A 13,710-nucleotide genomic window follows, 5' to 3' on the forward strand; every position below is an offset into this window, starting at 1 on the left:
TGTGCCCGCCGCTCCGGGGCGAGAGCGCGAGGGCCACGGACGCCGAGCGCCCCTCGCTGTCGGCCCTGCGTGCTGCCCCGGCCCCGGCACGAGCGCCGCGCGGGTCCCCGCAACAGCCAGTGCGCGGCTCCTGACCGACCCCTGCGAGCGCGGCGAGGGAGCGGGACCGCGAGAGGGCGGCTCACGCGCCGGAGCGGTCCATCCGCCACGCTCTCCACGCTCTCGGCGCCGCCGGGGACGTGGCCACGCGCCGCTCAGCCCTGCGCTCCTCGGGGCGCGCGAGCCAACGCTGCCACGCCGCGGGCGCCCCGGGCACCAGCATCCCAGCGCCCGCGGCGGCGACAAGGCTTCCATGATCTTGACCTCCAGCGCGAAGTCGCCACTACAGGCGACGCGAAGACCTCGGTGAAGCCGGGCCAGGCACCGGGTCACGTCCAGCCCGTGCGGCTCTCCGCTGCCGGCTCCCTCCCGCTGCTTTCCCCGGACTCCAGCCGCGGAGGAGGCCCCACGGCTGAGGCGCTCGCTCTGGTGGGCAAGTTTGGACGAGGCGCGCGGGGGAGCGGTCCGGCTGGTCCGCTACCACCAGGCTCGCCCTGGACCGAGAGCGCCCACAGCGCTCTCCCCCTCCAGCGGCGGAGACGTGAAGTCTGGGGAGGCGGTGTCCGGGGCCGACGAGCCTAAAACGCTGGGCGCCGCCGCCGCGAAATGGGGAGCAAAGTGCTTGGGGGACGAAGTGCGGCCTCAGCCACGCCGGGGAAGCGGCTGCCCGGGCCGAAGCGCAGCGCAGACGCGGCCGAATTGGAAGTGCCCGCGGCTGCCGTCGCCACCCCAGCGAGGGGCTGAGGCGCAGTTCGTAGCCGCCTCGGACCACTCGCGGCCCCACGCCATTCGCGCCGCTCGCCCCGCACAGGCCGGAGGAAAGTTCCCGCGGCCCCCGCGCCGTCGGCGCCTCCCCCACCTTGGGCTCCGCAAGTGCCCACTCGAGTCCGGAGAGGCTCGGGCCGCCGCACCTGGCCGTCCCTCCCCCTTCCCCGCCCGGAGGCGCCCTCCCCCGCCCCTCGCTTCCCTCCCCCAAACCACAGCCCGAGCTCGCTCCTGCGCGCGCGCTCTCCCAGGCCCAAGTGAATAGTCCTCGCGCGAGCGGGACGCGGTGGTGGATGCAATTCCGCTCGCCCACCGCCGCCGGGAGCTCCCTGGCGCCGCAGGCAGCGTCCTCCTCCGGAGCAGCGGCGCCGGCACCTGGACAGCCTGGACCTTCGTGCCCTGCGCTCGGGGCCTCGCGCGGGGGGCGCCCCGGGACACCCCCTGCGGGCAGGGTGGAGGAGGAAGAGGAGGAGGAGGAAGACGTGGACCAGGTCCCCTACCCTACACGGAACACCTGGCTGCGCGCCTGCCACTTCTCTTTCAGGGGGAGGAGAGGAGAGCCTGGGAGAGCCATGGGGGGCTGCGAAGTCCGAGAATTTCTTTGGCAATTAGGTTTCTTCTTGCCTCTGCTGACAGTTTGGCCGGGAGACTGCAGCCACGTCTCCAACAACCAAGGTAAGGGACGGGGGCGGAGGAGCGGGAGGGGCCGGAGGAGGTGGGTGCTCTGAGCACCGGTGCACTGGTCGCCTTCTGCAGGTAACTTCGTCCCGGTATAGTTTCCCCAGGCTCTCTCCCAGAAGGGTCCAGGATGTGCTCTCTCCAGAGCGCCCTGTCCACATGGCCTGGGACCGCGACCTGCCCGACTTCGGTCCCTACTGCTTCCACTTGTCTTTACGGGGATGCGTGAGCCTCAGCCGCAGCAGCCGCCGCCGAGGACCGCTCCACAGGAGGCCAGCCTTCCTGGCACGCGCTTAATGGAGACTTCTGGTCTTGGTGGCCGGCCGCCCCGAGCTGGTCAAGTGTAGGGTCTCACATGCCTTCAGGAAAGCAGATTGCTTTCGCTCTGCCCTGGGTCCAGATACTTGCCTTTGCCCGGGTCCCTCTGCTGCCCTCGCCTCTCCGCATCCGGCCCCCTGTCCCATCCAGACCGAGCGTAGTGGACTTGTTTGAAACCATTCCTGGGTCAGTGTGTTTGTGGTTTCTTTTTTCTTGTGCGCAAAGCGGGTAGAGGGAGAGAAGCGTTAAGTGTGAATATCCAAGTTGTGAATATCCTATTTCCGAAATCCAGTCTCTGGTAAATTTTTTTTTTGGAAGAAGACTGTTTTAGTAGGTAAAGTGGTAAAATAAAGGTGTGAATAGTGTGTGAAGCGTGAAAGTCAGGTTTACAGAATGAGAGGTCATTAGAATTTTTTATTTTTTCTTTTCTTCTGTTCAAACTATTCTTATGAGACGTATCTTGGATCTGCTATGATTTTTAAAGATCTATAAAAATATCACCTGCATAATCTAAACCCTCTTAGACTAAGCAGTGAACAACCGTAAAAGTTTTCCAGCATGTACCTGGCTGGATGCTCTCATTGGCAATGTGATGACCACCAATATGTCACCTGTTATGTCACACTTGTCTAAAGACTTCAGTTATAAAATTTCAGTTATAGTTATTATTTAACATATAAGGCCTTGGAATAATCTGCAGATATAAAAATGGAGCTCAGATGACATAGAGTGTGCACATTTTTGTGAGGGTGAGAAGGTTAAGAGAGAAGGCAAGTAAAATAACACAGCTTTCTTTTTGCCATAAACATATATGACCATTTACTTTTATTTAGGAATATTCAGAATCAATATTCAATTGCTTTCATTTATACAATTTGTATTTTTGGCATGTTTTCCTTAACATTTCTATTTTTGCAATGTGTGTTTGTTTTTTTACCTGCCAGATTGCAATCGCAAGTGCCTGTGTAAATTTGGAAATCATACACCACTATCATGTCTTTGAAGATGTATCACCTAAGTGCCCCCTATAGTTCCATATTCTCCTATTCTTCACATATATCCCTCAATTGTTTTTAACAGGTATTGGCATTAAATATCAAAGGGGTAGTTAACTGAATCAACCTGTGTGAAAATAGATTGTTAAAAATAACAATTATTTACTTAGTCTTTTTACATTTTAAGGAGAGAAAAATAATTTTTAAGTATTATACCCTATGTTAGTATCTAGGGCTACTAAAAGAGATACATACTTTGAGAGTCAAGTTTATTAGAAGTATTTAAAAGTTATTTCCATGCAGTAGTTTCCCTCAGTCAACATGTGTTTATTCATTAAGTGCCTAAGAGACATCAGTGACCACCCTAAGCCTCAAGGATACAAAATACTAGTAAAACACATTCTGAATCTACAAATGACTAATGTGCCATTCTACCAAAATATGTCCAGTATTAAAGTATAATCTTTCAGATATTCATGTTAAGGGCATAGAAGAGTTACTTGTTAACCTCTTGCAGTAATATTTTTATATCTATTTTGATGACTTTCATATACTTTTAAAAGACATTTTACCTACAATATTTACCAAATATGTATAACGTATGGGTGTTTTTTTTATCAATTAGCTTAACTTAATGATAGTGAATGAATATTACTCAGTTTACCTATCTATTAAATAGGATCATTAAAGATAGTTTAGTGAAACTCTTAATTTGAATTTCTGTTCATGTGCTAAAAACAGGCTATGCATAAGGTTACATTTGGGTAAAATAGTAGCTTAAGGCCAAGTTGGGTAAAATTTAGAATCTTCAAAAGAAGACTCAGGAGAAAGTTTGCTTAGATTTTTTCATTAGACATAAATGGTTACTTATAAAATGCTTTTTACAACCTAAGTCACAGTGATTAGAAATTATGCCTTATAATACCTTTAAATAACTTTCAAATACTGAATCATCACACTAATAGTTAATAAAATTTCAAACTTCAAAATTTTATTCTTGTGGACATTTTGGGCATATTTTTTTAATTTGTAGTTTCATAGATAACATGAATCAAAGTACAACTTTCCAATTTTTGAACCTTGAAAACATGGGGTATTGCAGAATCATAATATGTATAAAATATATAAAGATTAATGTGAAATATAAATTAGATATGTAATATACCTAATAACTATCAGTAATATGATTAATAGTTAATTTCAAGAAAATGTGTTCATTTTCCTAGTAACTTTTCATTTTAAGAGCTAATGGAATTCATGTTTTATTTTTAAAATTTGTTACTTTATGAAGGGTAGAATTTTATTTTTATGTTACTTGGCCTTTTACTTAAGGATGTTAACGAAGTAAGTTTTTTAAAAATATTATCTATTTTTACCAAATTATATAAAATTCTTCATGATTAAAATGAAAGGATTCACCTTCTTCCCCTCCTCCTAGTTTTCCATACTTAGACTGGGTAAAATAATGATAATGACAAAAAAGTGAACTACCTCATTTTTAACATGGTGCTTAACATGGTGCTAAGAGTAACTTGACTATAGGAAGCAATCTTTTCTCTTGTCTTTTAACTGGCTGTGACGCTGTGCACTATAAAGACGAAATAAATCAATTTGACTCTGTCTTCCTGTTACCCAACCTCCTTGAATTGATCAGAAAGTAGAGTTGCTTCCTAGATCGCTCATCTGTTTAGTAAGTGAAAACATGATTTGTGTTCATATTTCTCTTACTCTAATAATTTTCCCTGTATTTGAGACCTTGGTGTTTATTAGGTGTTGGCAATTTTATTTTAAAATAACACATTTTGTCTTCTCTATATAAACTTTTATCTCTGTACTAACGCTTAGGTGAATATAAAATACAGTTTTGTTTCATACATAAGTAACCATGTATATCAACTAAAGTGCTTAGTAGCCACCAGGGGTCCATTTATTCAAAGATTACTCTACCTTAGCAAATAGTACTGTATAGCCTGAAAGAGTTGATGCATCTCTCAGGGTGTGGCTCATCATCAATCAGATACTCAAGTAATTCATTAAATCAAAATATGATTTGGATATAAGAATCTAGTGAGCTTCTTTTACTACCAAGATTGTGTGAATTTATCATTTTTCCTTCTGGGAATTAAGTGCCAAATGAAACAAGCAAAACAGTAGTCTGATTTGTTAGTTTCATTGAATTTATTACTTTGGATGAATTGAGTGTAAAATTCACTAAGTTGTATATAAATACAGGTGAACATGCCTAAGCAGAAAAATGCCTGCTTGATAAAAATTTGTAGCCTAAAATTAGTTAACTGCCGTAAGTATTGTTCACAAATTATAAAACTAAATATTGTTCTTATAGTAATAGAAAGGAAGGAGTTGAAATTTTTTTAGAAAGTTCAAGAGTGACCTTTACTGAAAACATTAAAAATTTGTTAAGTAAGGAAAACTACATGATTTACAAAGAATATTTCTAAAAGAATTTCACTTATAAAATTCACTTACAGGAATAAACTTCATAGCTGTAAAGGTACAGGAGATTTTAATCACATGCCTTCGTGTGGTTAAAAACAACTTGGAATGTAATTTTGTTATACGTTTACAAATTGAAATAATTAATTGTGTAATTAGTTGTTATGATTACTATTTGAAGTAGAAAGAGAAAATGTCATTAATATTCATTGATCATCTAAGTGTTGTTTCCTCTGGGTTGGGGATAAGACTAAATCTAAAATCTTTTTCTTGCAAAAAAAAATTATACAATGTCCATTACGGATCTCTTCTTCAAGCTCGAAGTAACCTCAGTAGAACATATTTATTTGGATTTTCCTAGGAGGAAAAATGTATATCTAATAGAACAAAACAAAATTAATGTTTAAATTACATATTTTACTGTTTTTATGTTTTCAAACTTCATCTATAAAGAATTTTGTGTTACATGTTAAAAAGTTAAACATTAAGAAAAATATTAGACTAGAAATGTTTATTTCTTCAATAATCATTGCAAGTATAAACTACTTAAGCACAAAAGGAATCATAAATTTCTTGTATTTCCTTCTACCAATCCTCTTTCCCTAACACAGGAATCATTATCTCAATCATGCTCTTATTCTTTCTCTTTCTCTCTTCACACAGTGAGTACTACTAACTGTATACTCCATTTGTCCCAAGAATAGATACTGTTTCACAGTGTACATCAACCAAACCCCTATAGTAATAGACGTTTTTCATTGTGTTCTTGTCTCAACATTTTTTGAGAGTATAAATACAGTGGAGATCAATACATATAGTTAAGTGATCAAAATGGACTGAGTTTATACAGTGTGCATTGTTAGTTTACAGAGATGTTTATACTAATCTACAGTATTCTTTAATAAAAATTATATTATTTAAAGTATGCAACATATGATTATGTCAGGATTCTGATCAAATTGCAATTTCATTAAACCAACATTATTTCTTTAAAAAGGGGAATTATATATTACTTCTACATTTGCCTTATTTTATTCAGTATTGTTTTCTAGAATTTAATAACTGGATGATGGAGGAAAAAGGATAAGTAAGGCAAACATTGCCCATGAACTCATGGTATTTATTTCTAGTAAGGAATACTGATAAATAAAAGTTAGGTAAAATAAAATGAAAAAAGTTCTTAGATACTCTATGGAGGAAACAACAATGGCTTTGAAGTAGAGAATAACAGGAGAAAACTTACATTTTAAATATGATGGTTGGAAAGACCTGAAGCAGTGACATTTAAGCCACATTCTTAGGAAGAGAAAGAGCTAATTGTACAAAGTGGGAAGAAGTGTATTCCATCCATTTAGAGGGAACTGCCTGGATAGTGACCTTGAAGGGAATTGAGCTTGATACATTTGAAGGACTCCAGTCCAGTGTGACTGGAGCTCTCTGAGGAAGGAAGAGAGAAACATATCAGTTGTGAAAGGTAGTTAACCAGATCCCACAGATAAGGAAAGAAACCATGGTATGGAGTTGTGTTTTAATATTATTCTAGGTAAAAAGAGAGACTTTTGAGATATTTTAAGCAATTTTCATTTTAAGAGCATTATGGTTGGTAAGCAAAGAGATTGGAAGATGGCAAGAGTAGAATTAGGAGTCTGTTGAGATTGTCCAGGAGTGAGGTTATAGTGGCTTGGCCTTGATTAGTGGAGATGTAGAGAAGATGGCTTTAAAATATATTTTGGAGGTGTAATTTATGAAACCGTATTATCCTTACAAAGAAACAAATGTAGATATTCAACATGTAAGTCATTTTTTCTTATGAGGCCAAAAATAAAGTTACCATTGTTCCCCATAAAAATTACCTTACTATATGATTATTGGTAATAGATAGGGCATAGGAAGGATGGGATGAGTTTTCCATTTTCCACTTTATTCAGCTCAGACTGTGACTTAAAATATAATCTTCATAGTACGGTTTTGCTATTTCAAACTGTTGTACATAATGTACACTCATTAGATTAAAAATGCAATTTTTAATGCATTTCTGACTTGATAACTTTCCATATATGTTAGAGTTTTTTCAAAATGGATAATGATACAGGTGGGTGGGTACATTTTCACAAAGCAATATAATCCAACAGAGTCTAATTTTTTGCTAACTAAGAGCAATATTTGGAAATTTGCCTCATGCACCAGTTTTATTCATCTTTATTATGGTCAGATTAGTGTTATTAAAAACAAATCTAGGTAATACTATATATAAAGTAGGTGTGTTTTTAGATAGTTTCCATTAATCTTTTCTCTCTGCATTTGTTTCAATGAAGAGAAACAAATAAAGGTTCAGAAAGCATGTAAGAGACCCAGAAATGAGATTATGGGATATATTATAGTTTTGGTAACAAGGAAAACGGAAGAAATCATTAGGTTTTCCACTAAATAACAGTAAATTACATATAATTTTAAAAATTTCCCTAACCAGTTAATTATCTATTACTTTGGGTCGCCTGTAATAGTAATATAGGAATACAATTATTAAATATATAGAAGCATAAAGTCCTAACTTAACAGTCATATATACTTAGTGTGTATTTAGAAAATTCATACTGTGGAGATGCTTCATTTAAACATTTCAAATATTCTTAAATCTATATTCAAGCATAGAAAAAAATCTTACAGTTTAGTGCTTAGAAAATTCTGGAAAATACTACTTTTATAGTTATTTCCTTTGCTAACATTATGATTTTTTATATACAGTTTTAGTTTTCAATAATAAATATTCTAAAACTGAATGAAACCATTCATTCTTTTAACAGTATTTATTGAAGGCCTAATATTTGATAGAAAGTGTACTAACTATATGTAAGGGTTCAAGGAGAACTTTCCTTCCCAAAATACATGATCCAGTGAAGGGTTTCCAAGCTCCTTCCAGAATCAATGAGAAAAACTTAACACATTTGTTAAATATGATAATATATAACAGTACTGGTGATCAACCCTTATAATATGAAGTATTTATGTATCATTTATTTGAAAGTAATATATGTCATTTCATTATGTTTTATCTCAGAATTAAAATAAGTCCCTCAATCCTATATAAGAAAACCCTAATATGCAAATTGACCTAACTGCAGAACAACTGGTTGCTATGATGCACACTGACCACCAGGGGGCAAATGTTCAATGCAGGAGCTTTCCCCTGGTTGTCAGTGTGCTCCCACAGGGGGAGCATCGCTCTCCCAGAAGCCAGGCTCATGGCTGGCAAGCACAGCGGTGGTGGTGGGAGCCTCTCCCACCTCCGCTGCAGGCGGGCAGTAAGGAGTGAGGGGTCCCGGACTGCAAGAGGGATGTCTGTCTGCTGCCTTAGGCCCCATGCCGGCAGGAGGACATACCCTGAGAGGTCCTGCACTACAAGAAGGCACAGGCCAGGCTGAGGGACTCCCCCCACGCAGTGCATGAATTTCATGCATCAGGCCTCTAATAATCACATATTAAGCATCTTCCTTGTGTTCGCTAGGTTCTTAAGCTGTAGTGATGATTATCACATAATCTTTGTTCTTTAGAAACCCAGCCTGCTCTGTTGATGTTATATATCTTTGAGTGACTGATGTTTACTTTTTAATTACTTGACTTTTTATAAGATGAACAATTGTATAATAAGTTAGATTATGTGGGAGAAAGGAGTAAAGAAACTGTCAATCTTTTTATGTTTTATTTTTAAAACTAGGGGCCCGGTGCACAAAATTCGTGCACTGGGGGGTGGGGTCCCTCAGCCTGGCCTGCACCCTCTCACATACTGGGAGCCCTCAGGGGATCTCCTAGTGACAGCTTAGACCCACTCCCTGCTCCCCTTGGGGAGCGGGCCTAAGCCGCAGTCTGGCCTCCCTTTGTGGGAGGTGACGGGGCTAATCAGGGGAAGGAACCAGCCCCATCACCCCATGGCTGCAGCCACTGCCAGTCACTGCAGCCACCAAGGTTTTTTCATCAACACAGACTCCAGTCCCTTCATCATGAAAAAATGACAACTTTCTTTAGGCATTTTCAAGATGTGTCTTTCATAGGATATGACATTTCTTTATTATTTTTTTTATTCTCACCTGAGGATATGTTTCCATTGATTTTTAGAGAATATGGAAGAGAAAGGGAAAGACAGAGAGAAACATCAAAGTGAGAGGAACACTTTGATTGGTTGCCTCCTGCACGAGCCCTGACCTGGGCCCCGGCCAGGGAGGAGCCTGCATCCTAGGTACATGCCCTTGGTCAGAATTGAACTCAGACCTTGCCATCTGCAGGCCGAGGCATTATCCACTGAGCCAAACCGGCTAGGGCAGGGTATGATATTTCTTAGCCCTCCAGCAGCGGACCTTCATTTTTTTGCCAGGAGTGTGGTGAAAAACCCTAGATCACCTTTTTGGATTCTTATTACCCAAGTTACTAAGAATATTACCGGTGGCATACAGGGAGCTTAGCCAATGAGCAGTCAGAAAGGTGTTTCCTCTGTAGTTCACACCGATCACCGGCTCTGCCCCTCACCTAGGCCTGATGCCTCAGCCAGAGGCATCAACCACCATCACCCTCTGATCACCGGCTCTGCCCCCCGCCCAGGCCTGATGCCTCTGGCCAAGGCGTCAGGCCTGGGCAGGGGACCCCCATCTCCCTCCGATCACCGTCTCCGCCCCCTTGCCCAGGCCCGATGCCCCTGGCCCAGGCGTCAGGCCTGGGCAGGGGACCCCCAAACCCCTCCGATCACCGGTTCCGCCCCCCGCCCAGGCCTGACGCCTCGGCCAGAGGCATTGACCCCATCACCCTCGATTCACCAGGTCGGCCTCTCGCCCAGGCCTGACGCCTTGGCTAGGGGCATCAGGCCTGGGCAGGGGACCCCTATTGCCAGCTCTGCCCCCCGCCCAGGCCTGACACTTCTGGCCCAGACGTCAGGCATGGGCAGGGGACTCCCATCTCCCCCCGATTGCCGGCTCCATCCCCGCCCAGGCCTAACGCCTCTCACCGAGGCTTTAGGCCTAGGCAGGGGACCCCCGCAGCTCTGATGGCTGGCTCTGCCCCTGCCCAGGAGCCCCCTGGCTCAGGCCCTTCCTATGCTGCTCAGGGCCCACACGGGGCCTACCTCGGAATGACCTGGGTGCCGATGATGTTCCTGGGACCCAGGCCACTGGGCACCTATGTATGCAAATTAACCGCCATCTTTGTTGGGTTAATTTGCATACTCTCCTGATTGGCTGATTAGCATAGTGGAGGGATGGTCAATTTACATGTTTGTCTCTTATGTAAGATTTAATTTTCTAATGTTAATTTTGTAGACAGTTATACATTCCATTTAATTACATGAATATAAAGCATAAATATGCATTTTTAAAACATTCATGTGTAGAAAATAAATGTTTCACATATGTAATGGCAATCTGTGGACTAACATGTGGAGTGAGCTTTTGTTTAAAGAACATTAGACTGGCTTATTCTGGTTTATTTAATGTGTGTTAATCATTAAAATCAGTAATTAAAGTGCAAGTTTCCAGTTTCAAATACTGGCAAATGTACATTTTAATTGATCTTTGGAGTGAGAATTGTGATGAAAGTGTGTATTTTCAGTGCATGTCCTGAAAGATATATTCAGCTACTTTCCTAGGATATTGTTGCGTTCTCTGGTCATTGGCCTGTTTCATGACCTGTACTTGGTGGATATGATTGAAAACTCATTGCTTTTTCTCGTATATCATTTCATAACTTTAGATGTTAAAGTCATGCTTACTTTTTTCTAGAGTTATTTTTCCCTTTAAATTTATTGAGGTGAGATTGGTTGAAAGAATTACATACTTAGGTTTAAAGTGTACATTTCTCTGATAAATGATCTGTATATTGCATTGTGTGCCCACCATCAGAAGTCAAATCAATTTCCATCACCATATATTTGACCCCTTTATACTTTACTACTCCCCACACCCCTTCCCTCTGGTAACCACAATACTGCTGTCTGTATCTATTAGTTTTTTTGTTTCTTTTTTCATGTTTGCTCATGTGTTGTTTTCAGTTTTATATCCCACATATGAGTAAAATAATATGATACTTAGATTTTTCTGTCTGACTGATTTTGCTTAGCATGATATTCTCAAGGTTCATCCATCTTGTTGCAAATGGCAGTATTTCATCTTTTCTTATGATTGAGTAGTATTCTTTTGTATATATGTATCACATCTTCTTTATCTAATCATCTATCAAAGAAAGGTTGCTTCAGTTGTTCCATATCCCGGTCACCCTGAATAATGCTTCATTGAACATATATCTTTGTGAATAAATGTTTTCAAATTTTTTTGTGTAGATACCTGGAAGATGGGTTGCTGTGTCATGTGATAATCCTATTCTTAATTTTTTGAGGAACCTGCATACTGTTTTCCATAGTGGCTGTACCAGTTTACGTTCCCACCAGCATCCTTTATTGAAGAGGGTTTCTTTTTCGCCACAAGTTTTCCAACAGGTGTTATTACTTGTCTTGTTGATAATAGCCATTCTAACAAGTGTGATGTGGTATATCATTGTAGTTTTGATTTGCATTTCCTTAATTGCTAGTGAAGTTGAACATCTTTTTATATATCTGTTGGCGATTCATATGTCTTCTTTTTAAAAAATATATTTTATTGATTTTTTATAGAGGAGGGGAGAGGGATAGTTAGAAACATCGATGAGAGAGAAACATCGATCAGCTGCCTCCTGCACACTCCCTACTGGGAATGTGCCTGCAACCAAGGTACATGCCCTTGACTGGAATCGAACCTGGGACCCTTGAGTCCGCAGGCCGACGTTCTATCCACTGAGCCAAACCGGTTACGGACATATGTCTTCTTGGGAGAAGTAGCTGTTCAGGTCCTCTGCCCATTTTTTAATTGGATTGTTTGGTGTTGAGTTGCATGAGTTCTTTATGTTTTTTATATTAACCCCCTGTTGGAGCTGTTGTTTGCAAATATCTTTTCCCATTCAATTGGTTTTGTTGTCAGTTTCTTTTGCTGTGCAAAGCTTTTTAGTTTGATATAGTCCCATTCATTTATTTTTACCTTTACTTCCTTTCCCTTTGGGGCCAGATTCATAAAATCTCCAAGTCCAAGGTCCATAAGTTTAGAACCTATATTTTCTTCTGTCTGATTTATTATACTTTCATTCTTTTGCATGTGGCTTTGCAATGTTCCCAGCACCATTTATTGAAGAGACTTTCTTTTCTCCACCATATGTTTTTGGCTTCTTTGTCAAAAATTATTTGCCCATATACACATGGTTTTATTTCTGGCTCTCAGTTCTGTTTCATTGGTCTGAGTGTCTGTTTTCATGCTTACTTTTTGATCATAGGAGATACAAAATAATATCTCCTTAGAAACTCCATGTTTAGGAGGTAAAAATTGCTAATCAGTTATTTCTTTTGCTCTTGTAATTTTAAGTATCTCTGGCTATCTGGAACTGATAAAAATAAGTACTATATGTAAATGTTTATATACATAATTTATTCATTTAATTAATTTACTGATAACAGTAGAGTGATTATTCTTTCAGGTTGACTGTACTATATTATGATACTTATATTTTGTATACAAGAGCATTGCAAGGAAAAACATGTTATTAAATAGTACAGAGCAAACAATATACAGGATAAAGAAAAGTACTTACCCACTATTTTAAAAAAATGTATGGAAATTTGCCTACCTATATTGATTATAAAACGTATATTTGACACAAGTTAATAAAGTGGAATATTGTGTGTACCAGAAAATAAATAGGCATTGCATTAGTCTGTATTCCAAGTCAGAATTAATACTAATTGAATTGATTACCCCCTAATTTGAGTTAAATTATATCTTAATATCACCTTAATTTTTATTTTAGTGGCAGAATGTTTTCTTATGTTTCTATAAGATGATATGTAAGATTACTAAAGATAAAGAAGTTAAATGTGTAATTAGTGAATTAAACTATGTATAGGACAATAAATAAATTATTTCAAAAATTCTTATCTCAGACAACTGAAGTTTAGTTTTAAATATAATGAGGTAGCTATAAACATACCAAAATGAAAGAAAAATAAGGACAGAAATAAAAATCTGAATTATGGTACTGTTTTTAAAATGAATCTATTTGGTTAAGGAGCCTCTCTTGTTATATATGTCTAGTAGTACTCTTGGTTAGATCCCTTAATCTCTGCAGGTTTAAGAGTGTTACGGATGAGAATTTTAGCTCAAACTTTTTTAAAAAAATATATTTTACTGATTTTTTACAGAGAGGAAGGGAGAGAGATAGAGAGTTAGAAACATCGATGAGAGAGAAACATCGATCAGCTGCCTCTTGCACACACCCCACTGGGGATGTGCCCGCAACCCAGGTACATGCCCTTGACTGGAATCGAACCTGGGACCCTCAG

At 40.7% G+C, this 13,710-nt stretch overlaps 1 protein-coding gene across 1 annotated transcript in view; it reads left to right on the forward strand.

Annotated features, from left to right (window-relative positions):
- Positions 1-1,157: 1,157 nt before the first annotated feature.
- EPHA6 (EPH receptor A6) overlaps positions 1,158-13,710 on the forward strand; it is a 955,281-nt gene continuing 942,728 nt past the window's right edge. The window contains exon 1 of the mRNA XM_036349135.1: positions 1,158-1,539. Within this exon, the coding sequence (XP_036205028.1) occupies positions 1,158-1,539 (382 nt within the window). The remainder of the gene's footprint in view (positions 1,540-13,710) is intronic.

The sequence above is a fragment of the Myotis myotis genome, unplaced genomic scaffold (assembly GCF_014108235.1).
Source record: "Myotis myotis isolate mMyoMyo1 unplaced genomic scaffold, mMyoMyo1.p scaffold_m19_p_2, whole genome shotgun sequence".
Lineage (NCBI taxonomy): Eukaryota > Metazoa > Chordata > Mammalia > Chiroptera > Vespertilionidae > Myotis > Myotis myotis.